Source organism: Lissotriton vulgaris, chromosome 2_1 (assembly GCF_964263255.1).
Source record: "Lissotriton vulgaris chromosome 2_1, aLisVul1.2, whole genome shotgun sequence".
Classification (NCBI taxonomy): Eukaryota; Metazoa; Chordata; class Amphibia; order Caudata; family Salamandridae; genus Lissotriton; species Lissotriton vulgaris.
Window position 1 is genome coordinate 815696719 of NC_141687.1, and position 26465 is coordinate 815723183.

The 26465-nt window shown below is 44.0% G+C and overlaps 1 protein-coding gene across 1 annotated transcript in view; it reads right to left on the reverse strand.

Annotated features, from left to right (window-relative positions):
* Positions 1 to 26465, reverse strand: part of CCDC141 (coiled-coil domain containing 141) — a 658578-nt gene that overhangs the window by 64037 nt on the left and 568076 nt on the right. Inside the window, exon 18 of the mRNA XM_086956207.1 lies at positions 9090 to 9230. Coding sequence (XP_086812333.1) covers positions 9090 to 9230 — 141 coding nt within the window. The remainder of the gene's footprint in view (positions 1 to 9089; positions 9231 to 26465) is intronic.

Sequence of the window (26465 nt, forward strand, 5' to 3'; positions counted from 1 at the left end):
GATGGGCCATCACTAGCAGGATGGGATGACGGAGCTGAGAACAGCCCCTTACATTTGAGTAGGCTGTGTCCTGCCTCCACACAAAGAGCGGCAATCCCCCTGTAGTTAGTCTGGAGCCATGACAGAGATGGCAGGAAGCCTTGGGGAGTTAGGGGGAAACTTCTAGAAGCTTTTTCCCACCCTTCAAATGCACATCTGGGTATAAATACTGGACTTAAGTACACTCCTGGACTTATGGATACTCTGCCAGGAAGAAGGATTGCTGTGCTGCTACAATGATGGCCACTCTGATGGATTGCTGCTCAAAATGAATTGCTGGCCTGCTCTGCTGGCCTGCTGCCTGTTGCCCTGTTCCCTGGGGAAGGAGAACTGGACCAGCAACTTCATCTTAAACCCAGGACCCCAAAGTGACTCCAAGGGTTAGTATTCTAGCCTCCTAATCTGAGCCTTAAGGACATAAAACGCTCCTCAACATCCTTAACCAGCCCCTGGACCCAGCTGCAGTGAATTCCTAACCCCCAACTGGTGTCTCTCAGGTGTTGGACCCTAAGTATGGCTCACAGGCACATTCGCACCGAAACCTCATTGCTCACACTGCAAAACATGGCAAAGCTTCATCAGCATGATTCATTGCATTGAAGCAAAGACTGATTGCAGAAACCGCCACCGCGAAGACCCTGCAATGTCCGGCTTCGATGCCAGCCGGTTCCATGTGCTTTGCCAACAGTATCCTGCGATGCTCTCCCTGCTGCTTGAGGCCCTCTGCACATGAACGGAAGGAACTCTTCGCACGAACTTGAGAAGGTAAACCTTCAGCAAGACTAACCTGGGACTGTATTCAACTTGTGCTCCATCGCAGTCAGTCTGAGCTTCTGACTTTGACCCAGTCCAGATACCCCAAGTTAGCACTTTGTGTTTTTTGTCACTACAGTCACTTTATTCTTTAAAGATTCATATCCCCAGTTCTACTGATTGATTTTTGTTGTTTTGATCTTGTTTAATCTATCAAATTCTGCTCTGTTTTTCTAAATTGGTGTGGGATCATTTTGTGTGGTGTTTTCACAGTTTTACTGTTTGAAATAATGCACACATATTTTACACATTGCCTTTAAGTTAAGCCTGACTGCTCTGTAGCAAGGTTAATTTGAGATTTGCTGGTGCCTCACCCTGACAAGGATTGTGGTTGCTGTTTGACCAGGGCCCACACCCCAGTCAACAGAAAACCCAATTTCTCACAACCCCCAATGGCAGGTACCTCAAAACTGGTCCTGTTTGCTTATTACCACAGCGTAAAAGTGACAGTGTCACTAATGGAAGGTCAGCTTTAAAGGCAGACTCACATCATGTCTTTGCTTTATTTTATTTTATTTTGAAAGTTTTATATAGCGCGAACAGGATCTTTGCAGATATCAGAGCGCTTTACACGGCTGGGAATGCCAGCAAGAGAGTGGGGTTACACATAAGTAGTACAGCACATCAATAATACAAATATAACAGTTAAATGTGTGCATAGATAGTCAGTAGCATCAATAATCCAGGTGGGATACATAGTCATAGAGTTCGAACAGCGAGTTAAATGTGTGCGTAGATAGTTAGTAGCGACAATAATTCAGGTGAAATACATAGTCCTAGAGTTCGAACAGAGTAATACAGGCCGGAGTAGGGTCTTTCCAAATCCACGCTAATAGGTCAAGTGTATTTGGCCATAAAAATAGCTTTTACTTCCTTCTTAAAAAGTGTGAAGGAGGAGATGAGTCTGGTTTCAGGAGGGAGTGAGTTCCAGATCCTGGGTGCCATTCCTGAGAAAGAGCGTTTATATGTTTTTGCCTTCCGGAATCTTCGAGGTTTTAGCAGAAGATTGTCTGTGCCTCTAGTGATTCTAGAGCCGCCAGAGATTGACAGCTTCTGAGTGAGATATCCGGGAGAGCTCAGATGTAGAGCCTTGTGTGTCATGCAGGCGATTTTCAAATGTATTCTAGCTTCAAAAGGCAGCCAGTCCAGTGTTTTCAAATCAGGGGTGATGTGCGAGTGTTTTTTTGATCCAGTGTTGAGTCTGGCTGCAGCGTTTAGAGAGGCTCTTAGTGGTGCAGTGCTGGTTAACGGGAGACCGCAGAGGGCGGTGCTGCCGTATTCAATTCGTGGGATTACTAGAGCTTGTACTGCAGTTTGGAAGTCTTTGGCTGGTAGGAAGGGTTTAAGTTTCCTCAGTGTATTGATTTGGAAGTTCGCTCCCTTAGTAGCCTTGCTGATATGATGCTGCATGTTAAGTTTGGAGTCGAGGGTTATGCCTAAAGATTTCGCTGAGTCCACTATGATGGGTTGGACATTGAGTGCCGTTAACTGTTTAAGCCAGGTTTGCGTGATGGGGATCTTCGCGGGAGGTGTGATCAGCAGGAATTCTGTTTTCAGAGCATTGAGTTTGAGGTGATTATCAGCAAGCCAGGATTGTGTGCTTCTAATCGTAGAGTTCAGTAGTAAAATGTCGTTGGGGGATTGTAATTTGAGATATAGTTGGGTGTCATCTGCGTACATGTGAAAAAGTACATTGGATGCTTGAAGCAAGGTGGTGAGAGGTTCCATAACTAGGTTGAACAGGGTTGGTGATAGGGAAGATCCTTGGGGGACGCCTAACGACACAGGTATTGGAGAGGACATCAGGTTGTTACTCTTGAATTTCTGCGACCTGTTGTGTAAAAAGGAGGTGAACCACTTGAGAACAGTCCCAGAAAGACCCATTCTTGTGCTCAGAAGATCGAGTAACTTCTCATGTTTGACGGTGTCGAATGCCGAAGAGAGATCAAGCAGGATGAGGAGGCAGGTATCACCTTGATCTAGGATTTGAAGGGCGTCGTCAATTATGTGAGTCATAGCAGTTTCAGTGCTGTGTCCTGCTCGGAAGCCTGATTGATGCGGGTTGAGGAGATCAAACAGTTCGATATGTTTAGTCAGTTGTAGTTGAACGCATTTTTCCAATAATTTGGCGAGAGTGGGAATATTGGTAATGGGACGGTAGTTGTTTAGGTCGGATGGGTCGGCAGTAGGTTTCTTTAGCAAAGGTGTGACTTGTCCAACTTTGAGGGAGTCAGGGATGGTTCCTTCTTGGAGCGAGCTGTTGATGATTTTAGTCCAGAGAGGAAGGAGCAGTGGCATGAAATCTTTGACAGCGTTAGCAGGGAGGGGATCCGTGAGGTGATTGGAAGGTTTCAAGGTGTTGAGCAGTTTGCCTATTTCTTCTTCGGAGTAGGTTTCAAAGGTTGACCATGTTGCATTGTTTTTAGGTTCGGTGGGTGTTATGCAGTTGAGTGTGTTGTGGAGTATTGCATCAGCGCGGAGATCATTCTTTATGTTGTCAGTTTTTTGGGTAAAGAAGGTGGCGAAGTCTTCACAGGAGGGTGCTTCGTGCAAGGTACTGAGAGGTTGGGGCTGTTCCTTGGCTTGTGTTCTGATTAACTCAAAGAGTTTTCTAGGGCGATTTTTTGCTTGGTCGAGCTGGAGGCTGAAGAAGTTTGCTTTTGAGCGCTTTATTTTCCTGAAGTAGGCGTTTCTCTTTTTCTTCAGGGTTTTCAGGTGTAGTGCAGAGGGAGCTGACCTCCAGGTGCGCTCTGCCAATCTCATGGCTCGTCTATCTTCATTGAGACTCCCGTCGTACCATGGGTTGGAGATTTTAGCGGAGACTCTTTTTAGCAGCATGGGAGCAGCCTCATTAATTATTGAGGTCACGGCGCTCAGATAGTGGTCAGTCAGGGATTGGACATCTGTAACGCCAGCAGGGGGGAGTAGGAGGCCGCGACTGTTCGGGGGTAAGGATAATGGGTTGAGTTTTTTCAGGTCTCTTTTCCAGACTTTAGGTCTGGTGGGTTGAACCGAGTTGAGTTTGACTTTTTCATTGATGTGAAATGTAACAATATGATGGTCTGACCAGTCACAGGGTTGAATAGTCTCAAGTTGAGTAGCGCCCTCTTTGGCGATGATAAGGTCGAGGATAGAGCCTTTCTCGTGGGTCGGGCTGTTGCATAATTGTGTGAGGTCCAGTGCGCTGAGGAAGCTTTTAAGACTATTTACCACCGCATCGTTAAGGTCGTTCCAATGGAGGTTGAAGTCACCCAGGTATATTTGGGTGAGCTGTCGTCCTGCGTTGGTTGAAATCAGGTCCATCATTTGTTGGGCGAAGATGAGGTGGTCTCTGGGAGGGTGGTAAATGCCATGGAGAGAGCATATCGGTTTGCCATCACTGATGATATCGAGGCAGATGTATTCGTAGGAAGTTGGGGAGGGTAGGGACGGCACGGAAACTGTCAGTACAGAAAGGCAGTTCCTGTATATGCATGCGATTCCGCCACCTATCTTGCCAGACCTGTCAAGCCTAATGATGTGGTAGTTAGGGGGGACCAGAATGTCCATTATAGGTGTAGAGGATTCGGTTAACCAGGTTTCAGTCAGGATGATTAGGTCAAGGTCCAATCTTAGGATGAGATCAGCGATGGCGGAGGAGTGTTTAGAAGCCGATCTGCAGTTTAGGAGAGTGCATTTGAGACGGGGTGTGTCTGGAGAGGAAGAGGGTACTAGAGAGAGGGGGACTTTTCTAAGGTTATTTGGGACGGATATTCTGTTGTTAAGAGTGGAGGATCTACGGGGATTTGAGTGTATTGTGGGGATGGGGAGCTGCGAGGCGGTTGTGATGTTTAGGGGAGCTTGGTCGTAGGAGCGGAGGAGGGAGAGGGTGTCGAGGTCCGAGAGAGGGTTGCATGTACGAAGGGGGCGGTTGTTGCGATTGTGGGCGGGGATCGCGGTCCAGTGAGTACGGCGGTTGTGCTTGTTGCGATTGTGGGCATGGATCGCGGTCCGGTGTGAGGGACGTGGCTTAGGAGCGTCGTCGGGACGGGAGGGTAGCAGGTTGAGAGGGGGGGTGGTGGTGAGTGAGGCGAGTCTAGGGGGTGTGGTGAGCAGCTCTTTGATGGTGTGCATGTCTTCCTTGATGGTGTGAATTTCTTCTTTGAGTTGTAGGAGGAAGGACATAATCTTGTCTAGCGTGGGGTGAGTATTAGTGTTGGGGGTGGACGTCATGGTTGGGTGGATGACCTGGGACTTAGCGTGCGGGTGGGAGGGAGGGTTAGTGTTCATGCAGGGCTCCGTGTTGTCGTCGTGCGGGTTGGTGTTAGGGAGAGAGGGTAAGGGGCGATGGGAGTGGATGAAGTATGGAGGAGGTTGGAGGCGTGGAGACGGGGATTCATGGCAGGGGGAGAGGGCGGGGTGGAAGTGGAGTGTATGATGGTGGTGAAAGGGGAGCCTGAAGGGAAGTGAGGGCTGAGAGTGGGGGGGGAGTTGAGGTTGGAGGTGGTCCTGTCGTGGGACTGGGGAGTTAAGATAGTAGATGTGGTGTGCTCTGCATGCTTAGTTAGCGTGTGGAAGTGGGGGCTGAGAGAGGGGGGGGACAGGGTGTGGGATTTGTCGCTATGTGTGTCGATCTGGTGCTGAACTAGGTTAGAGGGGTTGTGGGCGGGGTCTATGGTGTCAGGGGGGAGAGGATGGGTGGGGGTATTATGAGAGGGGGTCACCGGGGTGGGAGTGTGGGGTCGGTTGGTGTGTGATGGGAGGTTATTTATGTCTGTGATTGCGGAGTGTGGGGTGGTTGCAGCAGGTGGGTGAGTGACTGGTGTGTTGGGGGAGGAGGTGAGGTGCATGTCGTTCTGGTGCTGAGCCAGGTAAGAAGAGTTGTCGGTGGGGGCTGTGAGGTCTGGGGTGATAATACTGGAGGGGATGTGAGTGGAGGTCTGATGGTTGGAGAGGTTCTCTTTGAAAGTGGGGAACAGGTTGTCTAGTAGTTCCAGGTTCCTGTCTGTGGATTGAATTAGGACAATCCCGTTATTGTAGATAGTAATGGTGGTTCTGCCTAGGAAGAGTTGGGAAGGTGTGATGGAGAGAGTTAAGCAGTGAGCGGATTTCCTGGTGGTGGTGACAGTGAGTAGGGTGAGGAACGTTTCTCTCCATTGAGCTCTGCGAGAGGTGTGGAAGATGATATCGATGTTAAGGGATCCATTGACTGGTGAGAAGTAGGTGTCGACAAATGGGATTTCAGGGTGAGACCTCAGGAAGTTGTGTTTAAAGCGTTTAGCGGCTTTTTTGGTGAGTGCGGATGGGTAGTTGATTTTATATGTGTGCTTGCCGATGGGCTCCATGCTGGGATGGCGGTATATGTGTAGGTGAGTGTGGCGGTAAAGGTGTGGGAGGGTAGATGATAGTGTGACACGTGCGCAAAGAACAATGCAGACAGTAGGTTACATGGTACACAAGTGACCTTAGTGAGTAACAAAAATAGCCAACATATAGGGGTAGCAATCTGAGAAAAGCACTATGCCGACAGTAAATTACGTGGTACACGAATGCCACTAGTGAGTAACAAAATAGTCAAAATACTCAAGATAAGGAGGTAGCAATCTGTGCCAACCAAAAATAAACAGTGTGAATGGGTGTAGCTTACACAGTGTACACTAATGAAAGAAGAAATATGAGGTAGCAGTCGGTACAGCTTACACAATGTAACGAAATATACAAAAATATAAAAATATAAATGGCGTCAAACGGTGCATATCGAGCAATATCAATACAAGTTATTCGCCAGAACAATTTGAGGTAGCGCTCGGTACATTGACAGTGAAGAAAAGTGAGAAATGTGCAAGTTTACAAAAAACGAAAATATACACAATACATATAGAGGTATAATGTTGCACTACAATGCGGGCACTTGGTCACATGAGTGTTTAAATACACAAACTAATTGTAGGTAGCAAGGTACAAGATACAAGTAGAGGTAGAAGACTGCAAAAATAGGCAGGCACTTATGAGTTAGCAGTCCGTAAATTACATGAGAGAAAAGTGATAAGTGGGTGCAGGTTGCAGCATTGTGCAAAGTGGTGCAGAGTATACTTGGAGGAGAAGTTTTGACCTAAACATGAGATACATTGTTAGAGGTTCCTTCAACTTCCCTCTCCTCCCTTCACATTACTCAGATAGGTAGTGAACTTAGGTTTCCTGGGTGTGTGAGATTCTGGAATTATCTCGCACTTGTTCTGCTAACAGAATTCTCCTAAAAGGGCAGTAGCTTCAGAGGCCCCCTATGTTCTCTAGGCAGACATTGATGACAGTCATTCACGGTTTTCCAGGAAAACTCTTGGGTGTGGGACGTCTAATTATAGTAACTACCAGAGGAGGTAACATTGCAAAGCCAGGGTAGAGGGCTGTAGTGGTTAAGCAACGGCAAACATATTTCCTCATTGTAACATTTGCCCTACATATAAAAAAAATTAAAAACCTGGCTCTTTCCCTAAACTTCTTCCAGCACTGACCCCTTTTGGAATAAACTAGGTCCTCTTAGCGCTGGGATGCCCAAGGGTAGCTATGCGCTCTACAAATCCACTTCCAAATTCCAAATTCCAAATTCCAAAAATAGTCCACAAATTAATTATAATGTTATTTTCAAGCAAATTGCAGCAACACTTCTAGCTGATTCCTACAGCAAGAAAGGGTATTATGAATTGTATACATAATGCAGGCCTTTGCAGCTGGTTCTTTTGCCCTGTGCCATGAAATTGTGCTTCTGCACAGATATGGCCAGCATATACTTTATGTGCCACTTCCAAGCATTATACAGGTAGGCATTGTGAGCACCAAGCACAATTTACAGGTGATATATTTTATGATAGATGTAGTCTTAAATACTTGGAAAGGTTTCTTGTGATACATGATTGTACAACTTGGCCCAAAGCAATACTGAACTACTGGAGCAGCACACATGCCAAATTTTGTGTCCTTTCATGTAGGTGGTGTAAAACTAAACTGTGATCTACATGCCACCATGAACCTGTATGCCACCTGCACAGTTTTTGCCTATATTTACCATGATTTTACCTAAAGTAAATATATCACTCATGGTTAGCCAATTATTTTCCATGTTTTAGGCACAGGCACCTGCTGTGATGTTTAGCAGCCTCCTAGAAAACATGGAAATACCATGACGATACAAACCTAAAAGATTGCAGATTCTCAAGGAGCCGAATTCCTCACATGTAAATTACTTTAGGATCATGTAAAACGTTTTGGGTAATTTGGTTCATGTTTTGTGAGCTCCTACCCAAGTTTATACATGTAAGTGAAGGTACTTTTGTGTGTAGGTTCAACTTAAGTGCATAAATAATTGTGTTAATTTGGCTTACAATGCGTTATTTAGTGTTTGTCTTATTGCTAAATCATACTTAAATTTTTGAGCTATTTGACTTGATGATCCAAACAATTCGTGCATACTGTTTAACTTTCTTGTTAGTAAATCATTACTATTTCTTAGAATTAATGCAGGATGTAGTTTTTCCATTTCATTTAATTTTCTTTCATTTTTGTTTTAATTATTTAAGTTTTGTAAATTGAGGTTCAGATATTGAGTACATGTTAAATTGTGATTTTATTATTTTATAGATTGCAAACAGTATGATTCAATTTGATGTTATCTACATGGCATGGGACACTTAGAACAGTGTTCATGTGTAATTGGTCTAGGAAGTATATTGCTGTACACATATATTGAAAGTTTCACTGATCCATTCCCAAATAAACATTATGACCCTCCTGTACCAAGTCGAGCAATGACAATAATAAACTGAATATATAGTGAAATTTTAGGATTGCAATTATTTTAGAACGTTCATAAGAACAATATTTTCTGTATACTTAGTTAACAATTAATAAAATAATATAGAATTGAACATATAGGTAAATGCTCACAAGTAGAGGAAAAGGATAAAACATGGCAATGCTTAACACAGCAGGTTTATACACATATAAATTAAAAGAAAATATAAAAATAAAGTTAAACAAACACCTTAAATATTCTCTTGAACAAATAGAAATTACCTATAGATTGAAGGATCACAGAAAAACTACCTTTATAACATGTTACTTCTCAGACACTAACCATATTTACTCTGGAGATTTTTTTTATCTACACCTCATTCCTTATGTGCACTGACTATGCCGTTATAGTGGTAACCCTAAGGATACTAGCTCCCGAAATCCTCTTGACACTCTTTTGCATTATTTACCTGAATTTTTTCAGCATACATTTCAACTTGTTGAATATGATTTTTAAGAACTTTAGAATTTCTGGCTTTTTCAGTTTTCTTCATGTAGTTAAATTTCAAATTATTAAACTTTTTTTTCAGATCCTTAAATGATTCTTTGAGCTGCAAGAAATACAGACATACATTCATTAACAAAAACATACAGTTTCCCAATACACACATTTGTATAAACAATGCACATATAAAGTCATCTCACAAAATACACCAAAACTTATCAGAAGAGCAACATCTAAAATATTAAGAGTTATTGTCTTCATTTTAGCACAACAGGAACTAAATCAAGAAACTATGTGAAAAATTAGCATTGCTTCATACAGTTGAAATGTTCATAACAAAATATTAAAACCTATCTCTTTACACATTACCAAAGCTCCTACTTATTTACTTTTTGTAATATATCTTTACTGTTCTGCTAAAAGGGGGGCACCTTCCTACGGCTGTTCTTTGAACTACTCTGCATACAATGTACTTAGCCTTAACAAGCTGATTTAACGCCGCCTAGTCAAAAATGTCTGGAAAACCAGTATGCTGGAAAAAGTTAACTGCATCTGTTTAGTCTTTCAAAAAACTGCATGAAAAAAATGCATCCAAGCCTCCCAACTCTGGGCCATCATCGAGGCTGGTGGCCTCAGGGTTCCCCATCTTGCCGCTTACAGTCTGGCATTCATCTCTCTCAGGTCGCGGCCAAATTGCATTTTGATAGAGAGACTCTGTTTTCGGTGCCCCTGGAACGCAACCTCCTTTCACTGTAGACAGCACTCCTACCCCCATATATTTCATTCAGAGACCCAAGAGTGGCTTCCTACTTGATCTTAGCAGCAACTGTGTGGGCCTGGCAGGAAGCACACCGGCTCATGGGAGTATCTACTTACTTTCATTGAAAGGATCCTCTCTGGCATAACTTCGCCCCCTGTACTTCTGGGTGCCCGCTCTATTGGACAACCTGGATAAACTGTTATATCCATTGTCTTGATAACATCCTTGTGGCTGGCAAACTCAAATCCTTTCCCCAAACACAAACGGAATTTGGGCTTCAGCCAGAGGGCTTCTGGTGTTACCGCCAACTGTCTCACTGCTAGTGTGCAAAGCTCAGGCCCCACCCACTGGAACCCCCTCCATCTCTTGTACTCCCATATTTCCGGGCCTTTGGTCACTACAAATGTTTAGTGTCCGGCCTCTATGCAGTCCTTGTTAAATGACAACATTCCCTTCCTTCTCTTTCGGCTACTAGGTTTTGCTAGCCGCGTCTTCTCGGCAAGGTTGCATCCTTGGAAGACTAGGCGGTGCTCCTTTCAGATCACGCTGGGCTGTAAGAAAATCCTGGCTGAAATGTCTCTGTTTTAAAATCCTACAAGACTAGTACTTTACCCCCTGAAAACTCTCCAGGGCACACTTCCTGCTGCACAATAATTGCTTATAGTGCGATCCAGGCAACTGTGATCTATACCACATTTATTTTGACATGCCTGGCTATGGCCCCCTACTGGGCGCTTGTGTGGTATCGCCTACGAGGTCACAGAACCTTATGAATTTCTCCCTCACCTCATTTGGGCCTCCTTGGGATCTACCCGCCACACCTTCCTACAACCACAGATGACTCGTCATCTCACTGGCCACAGCTAAGCTCTGCATATTCGGCTAGCACATCCACCCACTCTTCCGTCCCGTCGAAATGGCTCCTTGAATTATATCAAATGCAGGTTACGAGAAACTCACCTATAAAATGAATGACTAATCCAACATATATGAAGCAATCAGGTACTCCTTTATGGCAGGAATGGTGAGACTATTAACCTAAGCTCCCTACCGGACGTGAGGTATACCATCTTAGACCTAGGACCCACCCCTAACGTTTTGCAGACCCTAGTGATGCTCCATTAAATGTTGTTAGCACTTGTCATTATTGTTGTTCCGGTTTGTCTATTTTCTACCTATATGCTTCAACTGCTCCCCTTCATAGACCACCCCTCTTCTCCCTCTACACATCCTCTGCTACCCCGCCCCTTCCAGTTCTGCCATCCTCGTTAATCAGGGTGGTAAATCTTATGGAGTAAATTCCCCATGTACAGAATGTCTGAGCATATTAGATCACGGTGATGTGATTACTGACCTATGGACACTGATATCAAGCGGGCAATGTCCATTGAACTTAAAGGGCTTCAGCCCCCTAAATCCCCCCCTCGTGAGTGGGCAGCCCGGGATGAGACTACTTCACGGGCACACACACAGCCGCACCTGAATACTTCACAGGTCTTTGAAAGACATTTTGCTTGTTAATGAGGTTGTTGTTTCAACCCTTCTAAGAGCGCCTTCAGCTCCACTCTGCCTATTGCTTAGAGATTCAGCCCCCCCCCTGAAATTTTTTCTTAGCCCTCCCGAAATGTGGCTCTAGTTGCGCCTCTGGCTGATATGCTATGTAGCCCTGATTCTTCCCCATTCCACCTGGATTTCTTGGACTCTGTTTACTCCTGTACCTATTTGTACCCTCTGTGTTGCAAGCCGGCAGTGGTGCAACTGTATAAAAGAGGCACTTTATTATTAAAGCTTCGATAAATAATTGCTGCAAAAAAAGAACATGTGGGCATATTACACTATATATCTCTTTTCTATGTTTAGTTAATACCACAATTTTTTCACTATGCTTTAAAAAAAATCTAAAACTTTTTTTCATTTTTCTCTACTTTGAAAAAATCTGAAAATGCCGCTTTCAGCAATGCCAATTTTTTGTTGATGTTTTTACTGACAAAACCCCCCACAGTTTCTGGGTATTTTAGTATTTCAGTGGAAAGAAAGCAAAATAAGTCCATACATTTTCGGTACTATTTTGATCTCCATCTTACAGTGAAAACAATTCAAAAATGTGCCCAGAGATAACAGAAGCGTTGATGAATGCAACATGTTAACAGAGGGGTGCAGTTCTAGGTATCAAAGTTTGACAAGCATTATATTTTAGAAACAGTCTTAGCATTCTGCAGAGGGCCAGATGGAAAGCAGAGACGTGCTAGTGGGGCCCGGTAAGAGTGCCTGTGAGACCAGCTCAATGAGCTGGGTGGGACGCTCGATCTCAAATCTGGGGAACCGGGTTCGAGTCTCAGCAATGACACCAAACATCCTTTGATTGTAGACAAATAACTTAATCCCCATGCCTAACAATAATGAATGTGTGCTTGTGTAACGTAACTGGTGCTTATGTAATGCGCTCTGATACTTGATACCTTCGAGTCAAGTTCACGCTATCTAAAACTCAGGGGGGGGGGGAATCTAATTAAGAACTAATGGGTGCAAACTATTTTCTTACCGTTTTTGTGCGTTTATTATTGTCGCTGGAGTCGCCGGAGTACAAAACCCAAACGAGTCTATTAGCACTAATGTGGCAGAAGTTCCTCGCAGAAAAAAAGTATGAAAATATCATTTGTTCTCGTTTTTTTTTACCCCAAATGCCGACCTCAAAATGGAGCCCTAAAAATATTCTGTGCATTCCTTTGAGGTCAGAGGTCAATTTGTTAGTCTTGGAAAGATTAATTCTGATGAAAAATCATCTTTTGGTGGTTTGTCATATGCTTAATTTTTCCTCTGTATGTTAAGCAGGCCTTGGTAAAGCACTTGCAAAACGCACCAGAACCGCACTTTCTTTTTATTACTACACGTGTTACAAAACCTACCAGGACCTGACTCTTTTTATTACTACGCATGTTACAAAACCCACCAGAACCGGACTTTCTTTTTATTACTACACGTGTTACAAAGCCTACCAGGACCTGACTCTTTTTATTACTACGCATGTTACAAAACCCACCAGGACCGGACTTTCTTTTTATTACTGCACGTGTCTATTTCTGTATTCCTCCTGCCAGCCACCCACAATCTAAGGTTACAGGGTTTCGAAAGGAGCATTTCAACATTTTAAAAAACAAGGCACGCCTACCCTTACCTTCTTGTGTAACCTCCATTCAGACAACTTATTTAACAATTTGCAACAAAATAGTAGCAGATGTTTGTTTACAATCTCTTGTATGATAAATACAGACATACTAAGCATCATTTGATTTTGAACGAGCTGTTCTATTGGTGCCTTGCCCTTAAACCCAAAGTGTACTTGTTTGCTCCTTCTTGGGCACTAATGACAGATTCCTATCTAAGGTTATGCTAAGCAAGCAAACTCCCAGGCCTCACTGTGCAAAGGAGGACATATGTACAGATAGCACAGACATTGAAGGTCAGCTATGAAATGCCAATAGTTTTTATTTTGCTTCCACGGGCCAGACAAAGAACGAACAAGGGCTAATTTTGCATTGCAAGTTGTTATTTTAATCAAAGTTCAAAGTTTGTGGAAAACCATTTCTGACATAACATATTGGATCAAAATTTTTGACATACAATTTTCATTTGCCTAATATCACAGAACATATTAGTGGGAATCCAGAACTTTCGACTGACAAACTATGGGTGGGAGACAGCACCTTACTCTGAAAAGTGCAGAGCAAGAAAATAGAATTAACACTTCGTTAAAGTATAGAGACATAATGAGCAATGTTCACTAATATAATTTCTGCAATACAATCATTATAAAGATTTGTGATGTACAAGCACTTATTTAGTAGCCAGGGATGCAACGAAGTGAACGAATATAAGGAATTGAGGTTATAAAAATTCAAAAATGAACACAATTTTACAATTCATTTTAGAAAGTAACAAATACACTAATAAGCAATTAGTAATAGGGAAGACTTATTTTATCTTTGTACATTTTTACCTACGAAAACATTAACTCAGAAACAACGTGTAGGCTACTGTCCAAAAAGTCTTTAAATGCACAAGAAAATTCACCAAAATGTTTGTGTGGCTGCACAAGATATATCACACCTGTGTTGAGGCAGCTGACTTGATGGGGCAGTACCTCCCCCTAAGTGCATCGTACTGTCTCCCAGCAACACCCCCTCCAGCTTTGATTAAACACTAAGCAACTCAACAGCCTCTTATCAGCTGCTGAGAGACTAGGGTGTTTACTACAGAAAGGGAATTAAGATGATGACTTTCTGTTCCTCCACAATCTTACTTACCCTGAGGCTTGGAGAACAAGACCACGGGCCTCAAAGGCCACTGTCAGCTATCCCTAATTGACGTCCACAGCACTGTACGTCTAAAGCCTGAATTGCTCCCACTGCATGCATACTTTGAGAACAAGTCTTCCGGGATGTATTTTTAATGTAAATGGAGTAGATTAACTGGCTTTTGCTAATTAGGAAAAGCACCTGGCCTATTATTAACTGAATTGCAACAATACATATTGGGGCTGGTCGGACCACAACTGAAGGACATCCGCTGCTGCGATCCGACTGACGCATTACAATTGTTGGAGGCAGCAGGCAGAGGGACTGTCCAACGCTTTTCAACAGGCTCAAGGACCTGGTCAATGTGTCGGAAACCCTTCATCAGTGGTGGCTGGTGACATTTGAAAGGGATAGGGCGTAAACGTGAGGGATCCGTCTTTAGTAGCGAACAACCACTGCATTTTCTTTTATTTTCACTTTGTCATAATTTTGACAACTATGTACCCCCTTGATGGCGGCCCCATTACACCCATTTGCACAGAATCACTATTACAACTCAAATACATGACCACTAACCCTAAGCACTCTGCAGAGAGGCCAATGATTGGATGGCCATGTATTCTAAACACCATTTTGAGACACTGGCAGACCCTGTGAGAAACCGGCAGTGCCTTCAACCACAGCTCCGGAGCTCTTAATCGTGCAAACAAGTGGTGTCCCTCAGTTCAAACTATGCACTGTACAATAGTGATGACAAGAAAAAGTACAGAATCTACATCCCGGATGTAGCTAGCAGTATTTTACATGATCTTGCATATTGAATTGACAAGTGTGCAAGACTGATAGCCTACCTGAATTGCAAAAATATCTAGAGACTGCTGAAGTCTAGCTGTGGTCCAAAGTCACCCCCAGATGCTCACACTGCGACCTGGAAGAAGATCGACACGGCCAAGTGAACACAGATAAATGCACCTGTCTGCCTTTCACTTCAAAATTGTTGTGCAGCATCTGTGATATGGGCTCTGCAATACAGAAGGTCGCAGAGCAGGGCATGCAGTAGGAGCATCCAGAGAGGAGGAGAGGACAGGTGTCCTGGGGGAACAGCAGTAGGAAGTGGCCTAGAAATGCCTCCAGTCCCATGAACGGAGGAGGCATTCAGCTGTGCCAGGAAAGCAGTGAATTCAAACCAGGCCCCACTTCTGCAAGAATAAATAGGGTTGAAGGCTCTGAAAATACAGGACGTACAGCCTACTCACATTGGCAGGCTACTGGCCGTCTCGTCCTGCTCCTTTATGTACAATGGCTGCGCTGACCCACCCACCTTCACATTAGGATCTTTACCTGGACTGGCGAATCTAGCATTTCTTTCATGGTGTGACCCCCACAGGTCATTGCCCTTAGGGAAACCCCCTCTGCCTCAATCATTTCACTCTTCCGATGAAGCTCTGCTCACCTATTGAGTAGTTTCGGTTTTACAAGCTCAGACATTGTGGGTTGTTGGTTCAAGAGGACGGGGGAAATTGGAACTGGCAGGCACATTAAAATGTCTTCATCCTCTAAACGTGGACATTTTTGAAGCACTTATACTCTGTGCTAGGGCCAGCAAATACGAGATGTCTTGGACGGCAGTGGCAGCAGCGGCCTTCACGTAGTCCTGTGTCTGTAATCAGTAAGGGAACGTGTTTACAATAACATTTTGTCAGATGCTGGGCTCCATTTTTTTCTAGCAGTTTCATACGGCACGTACTGGTGGACCTGAATTGTATGATTGCTTTACATAAGCACCAATTACATTACAAAAGGTCATATTCGTTTTTTTTACTAGCATAGAGAAGTTAAATGATTTGCAGAGAATTAAAGGATGCGGTACGGGTCCGCGCCACCTTTGCTACCCTTGGCGCCTTCACGTCACTGGACTGGCAGACACTTGGGGCACAGGTTATTCTACGCCCTCAGCACGCCCATTAGGAGCCCTAAGGGCTCCTAATGGGCATGCGCAAAAAAGCGCAAACACAAATGCGCATGAGTGGGCACGGGTAAAAAATTCTCGCTCCGTCCCCACTCATGCGCACTTGTGTTGCTGCCTCCCTGTTGCCCTGGTGTCTGGTGACAATCATGTCAATCAACATGACGCCAGACCGCCCTGGTCTGACGTCATGCTGACTGGCATGATTGTCCGTTCTCCCTCCTTGGCTCGCGTCTTTGAACTTAAGGAAACTCAGTTTACTTAAATTCAGATTAACGCTGAGGGAGCTGCGGGCGGGGGGACCACGCCTGTCCTTCATAATCCCTTAATGACGAGGACTCCGCTGTCGGGATTATGATGACAGTTTCTGATAGCCATTCCATGTCAGCCTTTCAGACATGGAAAGGCTGTTGTAAAGTGACATTTGGGGCCCCTAGCGGGCCCCCTTCCCTCCTGTCCCTCTGCTCTGGGGCGGCACCTATGGTGCCCCCTAAACATGCCTGCACCTGGTGTCAGGCACTACGAGGTACCTGCCACACGGTGATGGGATGTTTGAAAACATCAGTTTTTCAATGGAAGCTTGTGCTGCGGGCATTTTCTGCCCGCTGCACAAGCTTCCATTGAAAAACTGATGTTTCCGACTGCCCTAATGGTGGTTGAATCCAAATACTGCTGTCGGAACCGCCGACCAAAGGTCGGGTGGTTCTCAATTCGCAACGTTGTCGACATCGTAATAAGCCTCACTATGTTAATGTCATAGGATTCTATCTTCAAAATATTCTTTTGAATTTGGAGTTTTATGTTTTAGAGTTTCTGGTTTTATTTCAACAAGTTGCGTTCCATACAAAAAAAAAGTTCCTTTTTGCACTAAAGCAGTCTCACTTTGCAGTTGAGGACTAAAAGCAGCAGAAAACATTGTACATATACGACATAAATGTTTGTATTGACTGATCTGACTATGTACCATCAACAACATATTTTCTCATGCACCATTTGGGGCCCATCGGGAGACGGGGAGGGGAAAGACCGACCGGAGACAGATATAAGGTGTGATAAAGGCCGCTTTATTGGGAAACAGGTGCATCCTGAAAATATACCACATCCTTGGCCTTTGCCGTACAAAACTAGGCTTAACTAAATATACATATACCTGACCAAAACCCCCACCCCTAAAAAGTTCCCCGCCAACAACATAAACATAAGTACCAATTACCCAAACGCCTGCCTCAACTGTTTAAACACCTGCCATATGTACACTCCCTCCCCCTCTGCCAGGAAAACTAATTCCTCCTATCCTACCCCCCTTTTAACAAGGAAAAAGCGCCACCCTAATAACAACTTTCCAGCACCTGCTCCCAGCGACAACACATCCAGCCAACCCTAACCAAGAAAGCACCTGCTCCCAACAAAACCCTTTCAACCAACCCAGAAACCCTCAGGACCCATGACAGAAACCCCTAGGTACCCCCAGCCAAAAACATGTCTTAAAGGGAGGGAGGGCGGGCGGGACAACGATTAATCTGCCCCCCGGCTGCTGGGTAACTGTCCCACGAAATGGTGCACAGTGACCCAAAATGGCCGCTCTTAAAGTCCCTAGCCCAAAAGGAGCCCAAAGCAGCCCAATTCCCCCTGACCAGCCCAACCAGCCCAATCTCGCTTCCTGTCCCCTGGACTAATCCTTCCCCCCACCCTTCCTCCCGGGGCCCCAAAATCCCCGGGGGGGCGAGCCTCCCTCCGGTCGGCCACCCCCCGCAAAGCCCCATAGAAGACACTGTTAGAAGGGCTATCTATTCCAGTGGACACAAATACAAATTGATGACCATTGATCTAAGCTTTTCTCATTCACAGTTTACGCTCACATTACCAAATACATTATATCAGCTGACCCTTTTGCCGTTCTAGAAATATGCTGGGAAATTCGCAAAATAATTTTGCCTCATCTAACTCTGATCTGGTGGGGAAGTGGGTGGATTGGTGGGAGTGGAACATATTTTGCCCAGACACAGATTTAGAAAACACATTTGCGCATGTGAAAAATATGCGACATATGTGCAGTAACTCATCCATCTAACCCAGTTCAAAATCAGCACTAATGAGAGGGGCCAAAAGTGTGGATGGATACAAAACTCAGCGCATACTGAGGCCTGGGATAATGTAGGAGAAATTAGACATTAGGGGCCCGATGTAGGTAAATCTCATTTACCGACTCTAGAATACCGAATTTTACCGATTCGGTATTCTAGATTCGGTAAATGAGATGTAGGAAAAAAATCGGTAATTTTTACCGAATCGGTATGATTTGGTAATTACTGAATCGGTATTTACCGATTCGGTAATTGCCATTGATTCCTATTGGCCTTGAGGCCCATAGGAATCAATGTCAGACACCGAATCGGTAAAATTACCGAATTGTTAAGGGGGACAGGGTGTCACTTTGACACCCTGTGGCACCCCTGATTCTGGCTTGTGTGCCATGTGGCACACATACATGCCCTAAAGGCATGTATGTGTGTCACATGGCACAGGTGTACATGCACAGATGTGCATGTACACTGGAATTCGTTATTTACCACGAAATATTATTTCGTGGTAAATAACGAATTCTTAAGGCCCTTTGGCACTGTTTTCAGTGCCACCTACATCTAGATTTACAGAATCAGTAAATTTACCGATTCGGTATTTTACCGAATCGGTAAATTTACCGAATCGGTAAATTTACTGATTCTGTAAAATTTAAACCCCCTACATCTAAAACTTAAAATTCCGGTCGGTAATGGCCGAAATCGGCCGTTACCGACCGGTATTTGGCCACCTACATCTGGCCCTAGATCCTAATCTTCAGAAGACGAGTAAAAGAAGTTCTGCCACGGACAATATTCAAAGTGCCACATGGGTTCTGGGTCATTTATGAGGCAAATGTATAGTCTTTTTTTCATATATATTCTCTGGTTTGAACAGTCTCTGCCTGATAGTTATTCTATGTAATTTCTAAAGTTAGGTTGTAAGATTTTAATAACCTAAGGCTTTTGGTTGACGAGTAGATAAATGTAAATTATTATTATTATTGTATGTAAATGTTTAGAGTGAAACCTATAACTCGTTCAAATCTCTTAGTAAAATCAAGGAAACAACATACACAAACGGAGTGGCTGATTCAAAACGAATGGAAATGAGTAAGTCACTATGGCTAGAATATTCTATAGAATTATATATTTGAAAAATAATTGATCAAAGATAAAGAGTAAAATGCTCAAACTGTCCATTTGTAAATATACTAAACAACCAGGTCTTGAGCTTTTCACGAAATTTCAGATTAACTATTCATTTCATGGGTTATGTATGGCATGGTTCCATTGTCCTGTGAATTAATATCATACTCTACGACACCACATCTTTGTGTTCAGTGGTGTAACAAAAGTTTAAGGTCCCCCTGCAATGTACATGGAGGGGCCCCCGCTCCGGGTTTAATACAGAGCACTCAGGCCTAAGTACTGTGCTGAGCTCGCCCCGCCTCCCCCTCCGCACCGCGGGGGCCTGTGTTACACCCGTTTGTATTACAGACACAATATGGTTGTTTGTGGGTCAGGAGGATGTATTATAAACCTTACTGCTCCACTTTAATATAAATTATTGTACCATCTAAATTTGCTTTTTGTAGAGGCGAAAATATTAAGAAAGTTACTATCATCATGAATTTCCTGATTCATGTTGGACTGTTTAAATAAGTACATTTGATAGAAATGTACAAAACTCACCACATTTTAAATGTGGAACTCCATTGCCAGAGGAGGGTTTGTTTGCTCAGGGTACAACCTCAATATGTGCATTCGGGTGCTGGGAGTTTTTGAATAGTGTATTTATAGGTATAGTTTAGTATGCTAAAGTTGGGCCACAGAATCGTATTCTTTATTCAAGCAAATCAGTATGCAGACATTAATCTTGGTTTGCCGATGTGAAAAGATAATTTATTTTCTGTGGCATCTAGGATGTCAAGCCCACGTGGATGACAAAGAACTGGCAGCCCCTAGAAGCATACATGGAAAACTAGAATTTTAGTTTCTTTTTTTAATACATTATTCAACTATCAGCTCTCAAAACAACCCCTTTTGTAAAGACAAGAAACCGGGCTATTAAACTGACAATCCTACCCCCTGAGCTTGAATAACACCTTTATGTCACTCAAATATAACGGATTTATTTTCCTTTTTTTTTTACACACTGAGAGGGAAGAGGTAGGTCAGGAAACTCAGAGAATACTTTTCAACGCGTTCCAAAGACTTAGGTATGCACTGTTGAAGTAAATCTGTTTGTGCCTGTAAAGAAATAGGCCTTTTGCAGGTTCACCTCCAATGTTTGCCCAACTTTTTGACTATTAGGTACAGGTGTAATGACTCTCAGAATACACTAAAAACCTGTTAACCAGACCTCAGTGCCAGTACGCTTTCCCTTAAAAGTGTGATTGGCTATACCCAATTCGCATAACTTAACTTACTTATAAGTTACTAGTATGTAGTACTTGGGGGTACCCTTGGCCTGTAAATTAAGTTATCCGTCATGGCTGCAGCCATTATTGTGCCAGCCTGAGTGTGGCAATGTAAAACTTCTCTCCCAACCTGCCATTGCAGACCGATAGAGCAGGTTTAAACTGCCAACCAAATTTGTCATTTAAACTAATGGTAAACTGAAACCTCCACTTTTATATATACACGGGTAACCCTTACAGCAGAATGTAGAAATGTAATATTTGGTAAAGTGGGAGATTTATCACATTGTCATTTGCTTTCTGGAAGATATTAAAAGTGTTATATGACTTATAACTGCAAATAAAATTATTTAAACAAAAAAAAGTAAGTAACCCCTACAGCAGGCCTTTCGAGTCCTAAGGCAGGGAGCTAATGTGCATTAAGAAGAAGGACATATACTTGTATGTCTTTGACGTAAAAACACCACGTTGCCATTTTTACAGTGGAAGGGCTAGTAGCCCCATTGGTGAGTACAGGGTTACACGCAGACAACTCAGCTGTGCTAACCCCTGAATGGGACTACTAAAGTTGGTACTTCAAAGTAACAAAATAATAATTACATTAAACTCTACTTAATGCCCAAGTCGTATTTAATGTAACTTTTAAGTATAAGGCAACTTAAAAAACTTCCCACTCTGCTGCCCACATATTCCAGTGGCTATTCGCAGGTGCTAACAAGAAAGCCTTCTGCCCTGACTGCTGGACTGCACCTACTCCTCCTTCGGCTAGCATAGAGGACTGTGCCTGTGGTGCCTGGCTTGTCAAAAAGTCATCCCTGAGCCACAGGCAGAAGAGGTAATCTTCAAGAGTCAGTTTGCTGACTTCCTGTTACAGCTACAGGGCCAAAAAACCTGAAGTAGCTCACCCTAGCAAGTCAGTAGCCACAATCGCTTGACCTCCATGGACTGCTGATGTGCAGCTGTGGACACTGAGCCCTGACACTCAAAAATTGCACTGCAGCCTGCTGGACCCAGTACAGTTGTCAGAGTGCAGTTTGATGGCCCAAGAAGGGAACCTTTCGTTTTTGTTGTGACTGGAAACCAGTAGACCAGTGGCAACTGGACTTTTACTGGACCCACCAAGACCTCCAGGGACATCGACCCTTTAGCCAAAGTTGCCCCACCAAGACCATGGACCAAGGCGTCGCCCCAGGAAACTCCCTGTCGGCTTCAGCATCCTGTATCCCTTGCATTAGTACTGAGGTGAATTTGGAATTTCTCCTGCCTGGAGTTTCCCTGCTAAAAGTCAACAGCTTTGCCCAACTGTGGAACCCATCTCTGCCACAGCCTGCTGCCTTACCCTGTTGAAGATTTTCGACTTCCATTTTAGAGACAAAGTCAGAGGTTAAACTTTCCACCAGACTGAGCCTGGTCCCTGTATCCGAACCATGCTCCGTCGCAGTCAGCCTTAACTTTTGACACAGTCTAACAAACCAGATAAGAAAACAAGTTACTTACCTGTAACTTCAGTTATCCAGTATTGGTATCTTTCATAGATTCACATGCCTGAATCATTCCCCGTCGTCGAGGCGGGAGTCCCACGGTAAATAAAAAAGCAGTGCCAAAAGCACTTTGTAGTAGTAGGCCCTAGAAAAGGCCTGAGGCCTATATTATAGTAGCCTATCTACATCATTATGCTAAAAAGACCAAAGTCTTTGCTCCAACCAATCAGCTTACAGCACCCTCTAGAACCTTCCCTGCAGAGCCAGCTCTCCTCAGATTTTCGTAGCACAAGTGGGAACAAGTATCCCGAACTTAGAGAACTGACTCTCCGGGGAGGAGGGTGGGTGCATGTGAATCTATGAAAGATACCAATACTGGATAACTGAAGTTACAGGTAAGTAACTTGTTTTCTTATCCAGTATTGGGGTATCTTTCATAGATTCACATGCCTGAATCAGAATAGCAAGCAGTATACAGTCGGTTGCGGATGGTGGGAGACGTGTGCTGATAAACTCCCAGTTGCATCCATTATTTGTTACCAGAGGCTTGATAATGCAAACCTTCAAAGTTAAAACATGAGTTATAAGAACTAAAGAGACATGCATAATAAAGTCCAAACATGGATATGTAAATCTCATACACATCCAATATATCTACTAAAGCACAAATAAATATAACATGTTAAAATTGCATAACCTCATGCATATCATGAATAAAGGCAAGCATAGATAATATTTAAAAAGCCAAAGGGTAACAGAAACTGGTATTAACGAAAAAAGGTAGCGTAGGACCACCTGTCCAAGTGCCGAACCCTCTTGACATGTAGACTAAAGGCAGTAATGTCTCGTGAACGTGTGGACATTTTTCCATGTCACAGATCCACATATCTTCTGGAATTACTCCAGCCTACAAAGCTGTGAATGTTGATACTGTTCTAGTCAGAAAGAGCTTTGACTTTCCTCTGCAAAGGTTTGTTAGTCTTGTCATGGCAGAAAAGATGCTAATCATCTGGCTATTCTTGCCTTTGTTACAGCCGTTCTAAGAGTAGCTTGACCATAAGCCACGAACAGCTGGCTGGATCATCTGATATCTTTAGTTTTCTGTAGTTAGAATCTTAAACAGCGTTAAACCTCCAGCGAGTGTATTACTCTTTCAGCTGGAAGAGACGGATCCGGAAAGAATGTCTTTAATCTTACCGGTTCGTTAGAGTGAAATTGTGTTGGTACCCTAGGAATGGACCTGGGATTTGTCCAAAGGGTCACATAGTTCCGAGGAAAATGTAAAATTGAGGTGTTCCTTTATAGTGAAAGCTTGGATCTCACGAACCCTTTTTTCCAGAGGTAAGAGCCAGTAAAAGGGTAATTTTCCAGGTGAGGAATTTGAGATCTGGTTAATGGATCAGCTCCAATGTACACTGCATTAACTGCGCTAGCAATGCCGAGTTCCCACTCTGGGAGGGTGCTCGCACTGGAGAGAAGGCTCGGAAAAGCCCTTTCATAAACTGTTTGGCAAGTGCCGAAGAGCAGAAAAAGAAAACTTTAAACATTTCCTAAATCTGGAAGACGCATTTTGTTCGATGAAAAAACTAAGCCCACACTTGGCTCGAAGAGCAGATAATGGAGAACTTGTTCTGCAGTAACTAATTGAGTGAATGGCATTCACCTCACACCAACCGCAAAATCGCTTCCATTTGAGGCGATAAGCCCTGATTGTGCCTTGGGTACAAGATTTGGCCAAAGTTTCACAACAGTTCTTTAAAACGTTGATGCCCTTGAACTCTAACAAATGATAAGCTGTGCGTGAAAGTGTAGTGACTGTGTGTCCGGACGAACCACTTGGCCTCCGTCCCCTGACAACATCGTAGGCTCAGGCCGTAGCCGAATGGGCTTGCCTGTAAAAAATAGCAGAAGTTCCGAGAACCAATATTGGCCAACGGGGCGCAATCGGAATCAGATGGTAACCTTTCAGCTTCATCTTGCAGAACACCTTCGGAACCAATGGCATTGGGGAAAAAGGGTATGCACAAACTTCAGACCATTGCATGGACAGGGCATTCCTTCTTGATCCCTGTTAAGGGAACCTGCTGGCATAATATCGGCCTTCCTTGTTTTCTCTGAACGCAAATAGATCCCGTGCCGGCTTAACCCAAACTTGGAACACTGGGTTCACCTGTCCTTTCCCCAGCTTCCACTCGTGACAGTCCGACTGAGACATGCTCAGAGCATTGTGGAGAGCCCTGACGTGTTCAGCTCTCGAAATCTTGTGGAATGCGACACCTTCCCACAATTCCTGAACTTTTTGCGAGAGTGTAGCCGATTCAGTTCCTCCTTGTTTATTGATATAATACATGCTGATGATATTGTCGGTTTGGACTAGCACAGAGGAAACCTCAATCCTCAGGAGGAATGCTTGGGGGAACAGAACAGCGTTGTGGAGACCAAGCCTGTTGATCTGCTGTTGTCTTTGTCTTTGAGACCATTTTCCTTGAATTCTGCAAATCCTGCCGATGACCTCCCCATCCTTTCATGGAGGCATCAGTCGTTAAAACTAACCCTGGAATGGTTTGCAGGAACGTGCGACCCTGGGTTATATTCTCTGTCTGCGACCAGCAATATACCTAATTTATCATGCACAACGTAACCTTGATGGTATCGTCAAACGAACCCATTGTTTGTCTTCCTGAAAAGGTCTCATTTTGAGCCATGCTAAGGGTATGAGATGTATCGTTGAAGAGCACATCTTCAGGAACGAAGCAAACATTTGAACTGAGACTGCAATTTGCTGTCGTTGAGAATCCGCCCCAGAGACAAGACGAGATGGGTACATCTACTGTGGCAATCTTGGTTTCGTGTTCTGAAGGACCTCTGAGCAGTCATTCGTCTAGATAGGGGAATACTTGCATTCCTCAAGATCTCAATGCTGCTGCCACTGGTACCAAATACTTCGTGAAAGGCTCTTGGTGACGATCTCAGCCCAAACGGGAGCACTCCGCACCTATAATGGGCGCCAGCCACGTGAAAGCGAAAATATTCGTGCTGTTTGGGGTGGACAGGTATGTAGAAATTTGCATCCTCTCCATCCAGAGAGGCCATAAAATATTCGTTTAAATAACTTATTTGTTGTGAAAACGATGGGGACCCCTGGGCGGAGTAGTATATGGTTGTTTGATAAATTCTAGGGAGTGGCCATTGGTTACTAGGTATAGAACCCATTGGTCTGACATAGTTCCCTGTCACTTGTAAACAAAAACCTGAAATCTTCGGGCCCATGCGAGTAAAGGGTAAAATGATTGGAGCCCTGTGGGGATCATGGCTTCCTGTTAGCGTCTAAGCCTTGATACTTAAATCTCCTTCGACCACCCTGACGGGAGAAACTAGACAGACTATCTACAGCAAGATGCCTGGCTGCAAGGCTGTACCGAGATTGATACTGCTTCTCCTCTTGATGAAAACCTCTTCATCTCGCTCCTTAGAAAGATCCGCGCCCATATTGAAGGGTGCTTAATGATCGTGCAGTATCAGAGCCAGGTTTTATAACTAAAAGGGCTTCTTTAAAATGTTTACCCAACCAAAAACTCTTCATCATAGGCCATGCCAAGAATCTTTGCTCAGGGCTTAAGGTAGCGACTGTAAGCCATCCCTGGCGTCTAAGCCCTGCCTCCCCTGCTAAGTGACGGAGGTTGGTGTTGTCGATGTTCAAGGCGCAATCTAAAGTTTTGATGCGGCATGTTCACCTTCCAACAGAATCTTTCCTGCATCCCGCCTTCGGTCCTCAGTAATGAGGTCATTGAAACTCGTTATGTCCATCCATATTCGACGGTCATAACAACCGATCATGGATAAAGGATTGCCAGCTCTACTAGAGGCCGCTGCCAAAGTAGAGAATTTTTTCCCCATAAGGTCCAGACGACATCCTTCTTTGTCAGGCGGTGTGGTAATAGGCATTGCAGGATTTTAGATTGCTGTTGAGCGGGCTGTGAAATTACTGAATTTGGTCGAACAGTTGCCTATCAGACCGGATGGGCTGCTAGTAGGTACTCATCATTTCTGTTCTATGTGCAGAAACACTGGAATAGACTTAGTCTTATTATAGGTACTACTCTCGTAAACTTCCTGCATACCTTCTCAAAACCATGAAGGAGATATTCTGTTTGCTCGCCTGTAACTGGCAGTCAAAATCTAGCTGCTAACCACTACATTAAAAATATATATATAATGCTGTTACTGCTGAAGCCATCGCAGCCAATCGCATCATAGACTTTGTCGTAGACATGGTTATGTAGGCCAGGTTAATGCAGACTAGAACGACGTCATAGATAACCGTCATGAGCAACCATCCTAGACGAGGCTGTCATA